The sequence below is a fragment of the Neofelis nebulosa genome, chromosome 4, assembly GCF_028018385.1.
Source record: "Neofelis nebulosa isolate mNeoNeb1 chromosome 4, mNeoNeb1.pri, whole genome shotgun sequence".
Taxonomy (NCBI): Eukaryota; Metazoa; Chordata; class Mammalia; order Carnivora; family Felidae; genus Neofelis; species Neofelis nebulosa.
The window spans coordinates 152,755,524-152,767,570 of record NC_080785.1 but is presented as its reverse complement, the minus strand read 5'-3'; the positions used below and the strand labels follow the sequence as shown (position 1 = coordinate 152,767,570).

Here is a 12,047-nt window from a genome sequence, read left to right as displayed (position 1 = left end):
ACCACTGTCCAAAGAATTCCATTACATGTTGTAACCTATTCAACTGCCCTTTCTATTCTAGACGCAGGAAACTGGTTGATAACTTTCCACTGACTGGCCTAAGTAAGCCTGCTGGTAATCACACCTGGACTGCCAGTGATAACTTCATGAATCTCACCCAATAACAAAATCAAACTTAAAGTTGGATATATAGTAAAACATGAAGATAATGAAGTCTAGGACCCTTCCATCACTTCTGAAGAAGTATTCAGAAGAAAAAAACATGTTATTTAGAATTCTCTCCAAGCAAAACACAAACACGAACCCAACCTATCATTTGGGCAAAACCCATGAGAGAGATAATCTATAAAAGTTAGACTCACAGTAAAGAAGCCCCCATTCACTGAGAACTCACTCACTGTCCCAGATTTCTACAAGACGAAATAAAGAAATTCTTTTCCTTTCTTCTTCAAGGTCTCCCAACAGCCACCTCTCCTTTTCCCACTTATTCTTAACCAAATCTTCTACAAACAAGGTGGTATAAAAATAAAATTAGAAACTTATAATTTAGTTCTAATGTAATTATAAACTTTGTATTATTCTTTTTGAACAGGTTGATAAATATATGTGTACAAAACCCAAGTGGTCCAAAGGGATATACAGTAAAAATAAGGCTCCCTCCCACCTCTACACTCTAGCCAGCTACTTCTTCCCGGAGTAAACACTGTTACCAATTTCTAGACTAGTCTCCCTGAGTTAATGAACTTTTAATTACAGTAATTTTAATTGCAGTTATAGGCTATTCATATATTAAAAATATTAGGGGAAATTTAATTTTTATAAGCAAAATAGTTTCTAAAAAACTTTCCTCTTCTAGGGTTAATGAAACACAGGTCAAGTCACCGAAGATGAAGAAGCACAGGAGAATCTACTGCTGCCACATCACGATGTTCACCCACCTAAGCTGAGGCCCAGGAGGTGGAAACAACGCACAACTAAAGGAAAAGAAAAAATGAAATCCAAAGGAAGACATGGCCCTCAAGGAGACAGGGAGGTAAGCACTGGCTCTCCTATGTCAGAGCATGTGAGGGAGAGATGCTGGGTTTAACAAGCAGGTAAGAATTCAACTAAAAAGTTTAATGATAGGCTAAAGGCTAAGTGAAGGGCTGTATGACAGTCTAGGGTCCCTAGCATCCACAGACAAAAGGGAAGTTCAAACATCTGCACAGATGTTGCCCAGATGCTGGTAAGACTGGAAACGAAGTGGGAGAGTCTCCTTCTGAAGACCTGGGAGAAAGCCACCACTTGACTAGTGTAAAGTCCTGACCACCACCCCCAATCTTACCCTGCCCTTCTACCCCATGCAAACAAAAGCTGAGCTGCTTGGGGGAAGAAGTGTGTCAAACCCAGTCAGTCCCAGGGCCTGGGCTAAGGCAAACTGTAGCTGCGGAAAGAATTAGAGTTAAGAAGAAGATACCTTCTTCCCCTAGGGGAGCAGTAAGTCCTACCCAAGACCCTGCAGGATATCGTGAGAAGACCCTACCACCTGTAAGAGGGTATTACTGAGAAAGACTCAACCATGCACACAGGATCACACCTGAACAAGGACCAAAACCAGAGATATCAACAGTCCTGTCTACTTCCAGGCTAGGACTTTTCTGGGAGGAGCAAGTGCATGGAGAAACAGCCTTCCAGCCTTTCGGGGCACAGGTGTCACAGGGACACCAAAAGCTAAGAGTGGAACAAGAACACTGACAAAAACCTTTCAGCACCCCACTCTCCACTCTAAGCACAAGGAATGGAGGAATCTCAAGCCAGTAATACACTGAAGATAATCATAGTAACAACAAAACCCAAACCTAGTTCAACTCTATCCTAAATGGACTCAGTGCTGTGTATTAATTACCTAGTGAAAGAAGAGACATGCCCACTTCCAGGCATAAAGATTGTTTTCTCTCAGTGACTACAGTTTTACATGTGAAGTCCAGCATTCACTGAAAAATTAAGAGACACATAAAAAATACAAAAAAATAAAATAAAATAAAATAAAACAAAACACTGTCAAGAGACAAAACAATCAGACTGAGAAATGACCCAGATGACCCAGATGTTGACCCAGATGACCCAAACTATCAGACAAGAGATTTAAAATAATAATGAATACTGTTAAGGTCTATAGTGGAAAAGATAGAAATATGCATGAACATATGGGGAACTTCAGCAGAGACATAGAAACTATAAGAAAGAATCAAACAGAAATGCTAGAAATTATAACCAGAAAGAAATTAAAGAATGCCACTGATTGGGCTCCTGGGTGGCTCAGTCGGTTAAGGGTCCGACTCTTGGTTTTGGCTCAGGACATGATCTCACAGCTTCCTAAATTCAGATTCATTCATTCTCTCTCTCTCTCTCTCTCTCTCTCTCTCTCTCTCTCTCTCTGCCCCTCCCCAGCTTGTGCTGTCTCTGTTCCTCTTAAAAATAAACTAAAAAAAAAAAAAAAAAAAAAAAAAAAGCCACTGAGGGCTCATCATGAGATTCAATGCAACCAGGGCCAGTGGGAGGGGTGGGGGAATCAGGAAAGTTGAAAATAGGTCAAAAGAAAGTACTCAAATGAGACACAAAGAGAAAACAAAGGAGAAAAAAAAACAAGAGCATCTAAGAGCTGTGAGGCAATACCCAAAAATCTAAGAAAAATGTCATTGGAATCCCAGGAGAAAAGAGAAAGAATGAGGCAAAGTAATTTAAAAGATAAATACTCAAAAAATTTCCAAACTTCATGAACCACATCAAAGCACAGATCAAGCTCAGAGAACCCCAAGCAGAACAAATACCAAGATAGCACCTAAATACAACATATTCCAACTGCTAAAAAACAAAGATAAAGATAAAATCTTGAAGGCAGCCAGAGGGGAAAAAGGGGAACAAAATCAAGATTAAAAAAGATTTCTCAGAAACTATCCAAGCGGGAAGACTAACTTTCCTAAATAAAAGAAAGGAGTCACAAAGAATATGATACCTTGGAAAGGTATCTTCCAAAATTGAAGGCTGGTTTTTCGTAAACCAAGGCTGAAATAATTCACTGCTAAAAGACCTGTGTTAAAAAGAAATGTTAATGGAATTCTTTCAGGAAGTATGGTGTTAGATAGAAATCTGGATCTATACAAAGAAATAAAGAATGCCCCAAATGGTAAAAATTAGAGTAACTATAAAAGGTTATTTCCCATATATTTTTTTAATGTTTTTATTTATTTTTGAGACAAAGAGACACAGAGCATGAGCAGGGGAGGGGCAGAGAGAGAGGGAGACACAGAATCTGAAGCTGGATCCAGGCTCTGAGCTGTCAGCACAGAGCCCGAGGCGGGGCTCAAACTCACAGACTGTGAGATTGTGACCAGAGCCGAAGTCGGACACTCAACCAACTGAGCCACCCAGGCACCCCTCCCATATTTTTAATCTAAAAAATAACTGACAATCTACAGCAAAAAGAGTAACAAAGTACGTTATTAACATATGTAAAATTAGGTATATGACAGTAAAAGAAAAAAATGAAAGAGGAATTGGACATTTACTGTTTTGCATGGAATTTTACTCTATATATGAAATGGTTCAATATTACTGGAAGGCAAATTAGAAGAAGTTGAAGATATACACTGTAAACAGTATGTCAAAAATGAAAGAAATATACATAATAAGCCAATATTGAAGTTAAAAACATAATCATGGGGAGCCGGGGTGGCTTAGTCGGTTAAGCGTCCGACTTCGGCTCAGGTCATGATCTCACAGTCCGTGAGTTCGAGCCCCACGTCAGGCTCTGTGCTGACAGCTCAGAGCCTGGAGCCTGCTTCAGATTCTGTGTCTCCCTCTCTCTCTGCCCCTCCCCTGCTCATGCTGTCTCTCTCTGTCTCAAAAATAAATAAAAACATTAAAAGAAATTATAATCACAATCATAAAAAACATTCAATTAATCCAAAAGCAGATAGAAAAACAGAATAAAGAACAGATAGAAGAAATAGAAAGCAACTATCAAAATGACAGATTTAAATCCAACCATACCAGTAATAACATTAAATATAGTCTAAAATACCAATGAAAAGACAGAGATCTTCAGACCAGCTAGAAAAGCAAAATCCATCTATATTCCATCTACAAGAAACCCATTTTTATTAAATATTAATAAAGAATGCTCTGAAAGTCAAAGGATATATGGAAGTGCTGAATCACTATACTGTACATTTGAAACAAATATAACCCTGTATGTCAACTACACTGTATGTGCACATGACAACAGATCTTCAAAATACATGAGATAAAAACTGGCAGAATAGAAGGGAAAAAGAAAAAAATCCATAAAACTCTGTGGAGACCTCAACATCTCTCCCTCTCAGAGATCATTACAAGTATATATAAAGTCAGTAAAGATACAGAAAACCTAAACAACCCTATCAACCAACTAGACTTAATTGGCATAAAAAGAGTACTCCACATAGTAACAGCATCATATTATTTCAAGTGCTCACAGAACACTGACCATGACAGGTCGTATTCTGGACCATAAAACAAACCATGACAAACTGAAATGAACTGAAATTTCAAAGGATGTCTTCTTTTTTTTTTTTTTTTTTTAAACATTTATTTTTGAGACAAAGAGAGACAGAGCATGAACGGGGGAGGGTCAGAGAGAGAGGGAGACACAGAATCTGAAACAGACTCCAGGCTCTGAGCAGTCAGCACAAAGCCCGACGCGGGGCTCGAACTCATATACCGCGAGATCGTGACCTGAGCCGAAGTCGGACGCTTAACCGACTGAGCCACCCAGGCGCCCCTCAAAGGATGTCTTCTGACCACAACAGAATTAAACTAAAAATCAATTATTGTGAGATATCAGGAAAATCTCCAAACATTGAGAAATTAACATATTTCTAAATAACCCATGGCTCAAATGGAATCCACAAGGGAAATTAGAAATTTTTATTTTTATTTTCTTAACATTTATTCATTTTTTGAGAGACAGTGCCAGTGGGGGAGGGACAGAAAGAGGAAGACACAAAACCCAAAGCATACTCCAGGCTCTGAGCTGTCAGCACAGAGCCCGACGCAGGGCTCAAACTCACAAACTGTGATATCATGACCTGAGCCGAAGTCGGACACTTAACTGACTAAGCCACCCAGGAGCCCCAGAAATTTTTTTTTTAAGAGAGAGAGAGAGATTTTATCTATTTGCAAATCAATGTGATATACCACGTTAATAAAAGAAAGGATTAGAACTGTATGATCCTTTCGATAAATACAGAAAAAGTATTTGACAAAGTACAGCATCCTTTCTTGATAAAAACCCTCAAGAAAGTAGAGACAGAAGGAACATACCTCAACATCCTATAAAGACCATATATAGGAAAGGCCCACAGCTAATATCATCTTCAATGGGGAAAAACTGAGAGCTTTCCCCCTAAGGTCAAGAACATGACAGGGATGTCCACTCTCACCACTGCTCTTCAACATAGTATTGCAAGTCCTGGCCTCAGAAATCAGACAACAAAAAGAAATAAAAAGCATCCAAATTGGCAAAGAAGTCAAACTTCCACTCTTCACAGATAACATGGCACTACATGGGAAACCTGAAAGACTCCACCAAAAAAATGATATGTGAATTCAGCAAAGTCGAAGTTATAAAATCAACATAGAAATCAGTTGCATTTCTATATATCAATAATGAAGCAGCAGAAAAAGAAATCAAGGAATAGACCCCATTTACAATTGCCCCAAAACCCTTAAGATTCCTAGGATAAATCTAACCAAAGAGATAAAAGATCTGTATGCTGAAAACTATACAAAGCTTATGAAAGAAATTAAAGACACAAAGAAATGGAAAAACATTCCATGCTCATGGATTGGAAGAACAAAAATACTATTAAAACGTCTATACTACCCAAAGCAATCTACATACTCAATGCAATCTCTACCAAAATAATAACCGCATTCTTCACAGAGCTAAAACAAACAATCCTAAAATTTGTATGGAACCAGAAAAGACCCCGAATAGCCAAAGTAATGTTGAAAAAGAAAACCAAAGCTGGAAGCATCACAATTCCAGACTTCAAGCTGTATTACAAAGCTGTAATCATCAAGACAGTATGGTACTGGCACAAACACAGACACTTAGATCACTGAAACAGAATAGAGAACCCACAAATGGACCCACAAATGTATGGCCAACTAATCTTTGACAAACCAGGAAAGAGTAACCAATGGAAAAAAGACAGTCTCTTCAGCAAATGGTGATGGGAAAACTGGACAGTGACAAGTGTTAAGAATGAAACTGGACCACTTTCTTACACCATACACAAAAACAAATTCAAAATAGATGAAAGACCTAAATGTGAGACAGGGAACCATCAAAATCCTAGAGGAGAAAAAAGCAAGCAACCTCTTTAACCTCAGCCACAGCAACTTCTTACTTGACATGTCTCCAGAGGCAAGGGAAATAAAAAGAAAAATCAACTATTGGAACCTCATCAAGATAAAAATCTTATGTGCAAAGAAGGAAATAATCAACAAAACTAAAAGGCAACCAACAGAACAGGAGAAGATACTTGCAAATGACATACTGGATAGCGGGTTAATATCCAAAATCTATAAAGAATTTACCAAACCTAACACCCAAAAAACCCAAATAATCCAGTGAAGAAATGGGCAGAAGACATGTATAGACAGACACCTTTCCAAAGAAGACAAGGCTAACAGACACACGAAAAAGTGCTCAAGAGGGGCGCCTAGGTGGCTCAGTCGGTTAATCGTCCAACTTCGGCTCAGGTCATGATCTCACAATTCATGGATTCAAGCCCCACATTGGGCTCTGTACCGACAGCTCAGAGCCTGAAGCCTGCTTTGGATTCTGTGTCTCCCTCTGTCTCTCTGCCCCTCCCCTGCTCCCACTCTGTCTCTCTCTAAAATAAATAAACATTGGGACACCTGGGTGGCTCAGTCGGTTAAACGTCCGACTTCAGCTCAGGTCATGATCTCGCGGTCCGTGAGTTCAAGCCCTGCATCGGGCTCTGTGCTGACAGCTCAGAGCCTGAAGCCTGTTTCAGATTCTGTGTCTCCCTCTCTCTCTGACCCTCCCCCGTTCGTGCTCTGTCTCTCTGTCTCAAACATAAATAAACATTTAAAAAAATTTTTTTAATAAAATAAACATTAAAAAAAAATTTTTAATAGTAAAAAAAACAAAAAAAGAAAAGAAAAAATGCTCAATATCACTCATCAGAGAATACAAATCAAAACCACAATGAGATACCACCTCACACCTGTCAGAATGTCTAAAATTAACAACTCAGACAACAACAGATGTTGGCAAGGATCCGGAGAAAGGGGAACCCTTCTGCACTGCTGGTGGATATGCAAACTGGTGCAGTCACTCTGGAAAACAGTAGGGAGGTTCCTCAAAAAATTAAAAAATAGAATTACCCTACAACTCAGCAATTGCACTACTAGGTATTTATCAAAACGATACAAAAATTTGATTTGGGGGCACCTGGGTGGCTCAGTTGGTTAAACGTCTTTAATTTGATTTAAGCTCAGGTCATGATCTCAGTTTGTGGGTTCCAGCCCCGCATTGACTTCTGTGCTGGCAGTATGGAGCCCGCTTGGGATTTTCTGTCTCCCTCTCTCTCTGCCCCTCCCTCACTCATGCTCTCACTCAAAAATAAATAAACTTTTAAAAAATTCTGATTTGAATAGGCACATGCACCCCAATTTTACTGCAGTGCTATCAACAATAGCCAAATTATGGAAAAAGTCCAAATGTCCACTGAGTGCTGAGTGGAGATCCATAGATTGAAAGATAGATAGATGATAGATAGATAGATAGATAGATAGATAGATAGATAGATAGATAGATATGCTAATCAAAAAGAATGAAATCTTGCCATTTGCAACAAAGTGGATAGAACTAGAGTGTATTCACTAGTCAGAGAAAGACAAATATATGATTTTACTCATATGTGGAATTAAACAAAACAGATGAACATAGGGAAAGGGAAGGAAAAATAAGATAAAAACAGAGACTGGTAAACCATGAGAGATGCTTACATACAGAGAACAAACTGAGGGTTGCTGCTGGAGGGGAGGTGGGTGGGGGGATGGGCTAAATGTGTGATGGGCATTAAGGAGGGCACTTGTTGGGATGAGCACTGGGTGTTATATATTAAGTGATGAATCACAGGGTTTCTACTCCTGAAACCGATACTACACTGTATGTTACTAACAAATTTAAATAAAATTTTTAAAAAATAAATTAAAAAAATTAAAAAAAAAAAAGAGAGAGAGAGAGAGAGAACACAGGGAAGAGGAGCAGAGGGAGAGAACCTCAACCAGGCTCCATGCTCAGCACAGAGCAGAGTCCGATGCAGGGCTTGATCCCATGACCCTGGGATCATGACGTGAGCAGATATCAAGAGTTGGACACTCAAATGACTGCGCCAGGCAGGTACCCTGAAAATATTCTGAAATGAATAAAAATTAAAAACAGAACACACCAGAGGCACCTGGATGGTTCAGTTGGTTAAGCATCTGACTTCGACTCAAGTCATGATCTCATGGTTAAGTGAGTTCAAGCCCCGTGTCGGGCTCTGCACTGACAGCTCTGAGCTTGGAGCCTGCTTTGGATTCTGTGTCTCCCTCTCTCTCCCTGCCCCTGTCCTGCGCGCTCTCGCTCTCTCTCTCTCTCTCTCGCTCTCTCTCTCTCTCTCAAAAATAAATAAACTTAAATAACACACCAAAATCTATGGGGCACATATAAAACCATGATTAGAGGGAAATTTGTAACATTAAAAAGCTTATTTTAAGTGGTTGCCAGAGGTGGAGGTGGAGGTGAGCAAAATGGGTGAAGGTAGATAAAAGGTACAAACTTCTAGTTACAAAATAAGAAAGTCCTGGGAACATAATGTACAGCATGGTAATAACTACAGTTAATAATACTGTACTGTATACTTGAACATTCCTATGAGAGTGGATCTTAAAAGTTCTCATCACAAGGAAAAAAAATTGTTAACTATGTATGGTGATGAATGTTAATTAGACGTATTGTGGTAGTTATCTCACAATATACACAAATAGTAAATCATTATGTTGTACGCCTTAAATATAATATTTTGTGTCAATATGAAAAGAAATGTTTAAAATTAATGATCTAAGCTGCCACCTTAAAAAAACAGAAAATGAGGGGCACCTGGGTGGCTCAGTCGGTTAAGCGTCCGTCCGACTTCAGCTCAGGCCATGATCTCACAGTCCATGAGTTCGAGCCCCACGTCAGGCTCTGTGCTAACACCTCGGAGCCTGGAGCCTGCTTCAGATTCTGTGTCTCCCTCTCTCTGACCCTCCCCTGCTCATTGCTGTCTCTCTCTCAAAAATAAATAAAACATTTAAAAAAAAATTAAAAAAAAAAAAACAGGAAATGAGCAAATCAACTCAAAGTAAGCAAAAGGAAGGAAATATTAGAGATATGAGCAGAAATTGAAAATAGAAAAAAAAAATCTACAACACCAAAAGCTACATCTTTATTTTTTTTTTTTTAAATTTTTTTTTTCAACGTTTTTTATTTATTTTTGGGACAGAGAGAGACAGAGCATGAACAGGGGAGGGGCAGAGAGAGAGGGAGACACAGAATCGGAAGCAGGCTCCAGGCTCCGAGCCATCAGCCCAGAGCCCGACGCGGGGCTCGAACTCACGGACCGCGAGATCGTGACCTGGCTGAAGTCGGACGCTTAACCGACTGCGCCACCCAGGCGCCCCAAAAGCTACATCTTTAAAAACATTAGTAATTGATAAACCTCTATCCAGACTCAATTAAAAAAAAAGAGAGAGAGAGGGGACACAATTACCAATATAATGAATGAAAGAAGGGGTATGACAACAGATCCTACCGAAATTTAGGAGAATCAGGTAATAGTACAATTCTATCTCCATCAATCTGACAACTTAGAGGAAATGTACCAATTCCCTGAAAGATACAACCTACCAAAGCTGGCTTGAGAAGAAAGAGATAACCTGAACAGTTCTAGATCTCTTAAAGAAATTGAATTCCTAATTAAAAAAAAAAAAAAAAAAAAACCTGACCCAGAAAACTCCAGGTCCAGATGGCTTCACTAAGTCTATCCAACATTAAAGACAAAAACATCAATTCTACATGAACTACTCTAGAAAACAGGAGGGAACATTTCCCAACTCATTTTATGATGCTAGAATGACCTCAATTCTAAAATCAGAAAAAGGCATCACAAAAAAACTACAGACCAATATCCCACATGAACAAAAATGCAAAACTCCTCAACCAAAGGGTACCTGGGGGGCTCAGTTGGGTTAAACGTGCGACCCTTGATTTGGGCTCATGTCATGATCTCACAGTTCAGTTCATGAGATCAAGCCACACGTCAGGTTCCATGCTAACAACACGAAGCCTGCTTGGGATTCTCCCTCTCCCTGCCTCTCTCTCTCAAAACAAACAAACAAACAAACAAACAAAAAATCTCAACCAGATAGTAGCAAATCTGATCCAGCAATATATAAAAGCAGTAAACCTCTTTTTAAAAGATTTAATCCATGGTTTAATCCTTACCTGGCATTACACCCAAAGACAAGTGGTATTTGATTCCATTCTAAATTTAATCTTGATGTAAATACAGAATTTTGTTTATCTGACTTTTTACAAAGCTACTTTCAAAGTCAAGGCACAGCAGACCGTTTAATTCAGGAAAGTAGGCAGATTATACAGTAGCTGAGACCTTACAGAAGAAACCTTTGGGTTAAGAGTAATCTACAGTCGGGGCGCCTGGGTGGCTCAGTCGGTTAAGCATCTGACTTCGGCTCAGGTCATGATCTCGTGGTCTGCGAGGTCGAGCCCCACGTCGGGCTCTGTGCTGACAGCTCAGAGCCTGGAGCCTGTTTCGGATTCTGTGTCTCCCTCTCTCTCTGACCCTCCCCTGTTCATGCTGTCTCTCCCTGTCTCAAAAATAAAATAAACGTTAAAAAAAATTTTTTTTTTTTTAAATGAAAAAAAGAGTAATCTACAGTCTCATGAACACACACTCAACTAAAAGGTAACGAACCTACGTCTTTGGTTTCTAATGAAAGAAATTTAGATAAGGAGAAAAGTGACTAGCCTATACTAAAAAAGTCAGCTCAGTTTCCTCAAGGTTTCTAAAATTATGACCTACAGCGTCATCCCTAATCTGCTTTCTCAGCAGCTTGGTTTAATTACTTACCTTCAACCTGGCTAGCATCTGAGCATGGTTTCTTCTTCGACTCCGAATTGCCGGTTTTCTCATCAACATCCAGTAGAGGAATATAGTCTGTTTTTCCAACAGTTTCTCCCACAACATCATCAAAGGCCTCTGCCTCCAGTGTGGCAATGAAGTCCCGTTTTATCTCTTCCTCAATTTCTGGAGGTGGGTCTGTTAATGCATCTGCAAGACTGAGGTCAGCCATTCTGCACCACTGCAACTGCCTGGTAAAGGAGGGAAAAAGGTTTCATCAGATGAGCACTGTGCAAAGGAAAAAACATCCCTAGAAACTCTTCTCAGTTGTTCTAAACAAAAAAAGAATTAAAATCCAAAATGTTAGAGCTAAAAGAGACTCCCTCATTTGACAGATTAGAAAATTAAAGCTCAGTTAACCAACAGTCTTACTCAAAGTAAACACCCTCTTTTCACATCACTGGGAGGTAAACAGAGCCAAGCGCCATTTTGTCCTTTTCATTAATAAGAAAAAATAAAGTGTAAAAAAACAAACAAACAAACAAAAAAAACCCACCAATGTATCCAAAGTTCAAATCAGGTCTTTTGATTTCAAGTCTCATAAACTTTTTAATTATTCTATATATCTTCATTTCCAAATCATGTCCCAGAATAATTCTTAAATGAATATACCAAAGGAGGTCAGATTACATTATATTCCCATGAAAAAAGGTTACATTACTATCAGGCAAAAGAAGTCACCTCTCCTGACTAAAGACTGTGAGTATGGGCCCTATCTTGTTGAGGTTAAATACTGTTTCTTCATGAATCTCTTGTAGCTAG

The 12,047-nt window shown here is 39.2% G+C and overlaps 1 protein-coding gene across 20 annotated transcripts in view; it reads right to left on the bottom strand.

Moving 5' to 3' along the window:
- The window catches only part of MAP4 (microtubule associated protein 4), a 197,564-nt gene that overhangs the window by 119,593 nt on the left and 65,924 nt on the right, over nucleotides 1-12,047 (bottom strand). For all 20 annotated transcript variants that reach the window (XM_058727102.1, XM_058727110.1, XM_058727097.1 and 17 more), the window contains one exon: nucleotides 11,235-11,476. In XM_058727102.1, the coding sequence (XP_058583085.1) occupies nucleotides 11,235-11,457 (223 nt within the window). In that variant the 5' untranslated portion in view covers nucleotides 11,458-11,476. The remainder of the gene's footprint in view (nucleotides 1-11,234; nucleotides 11,477-12,047) is intronic.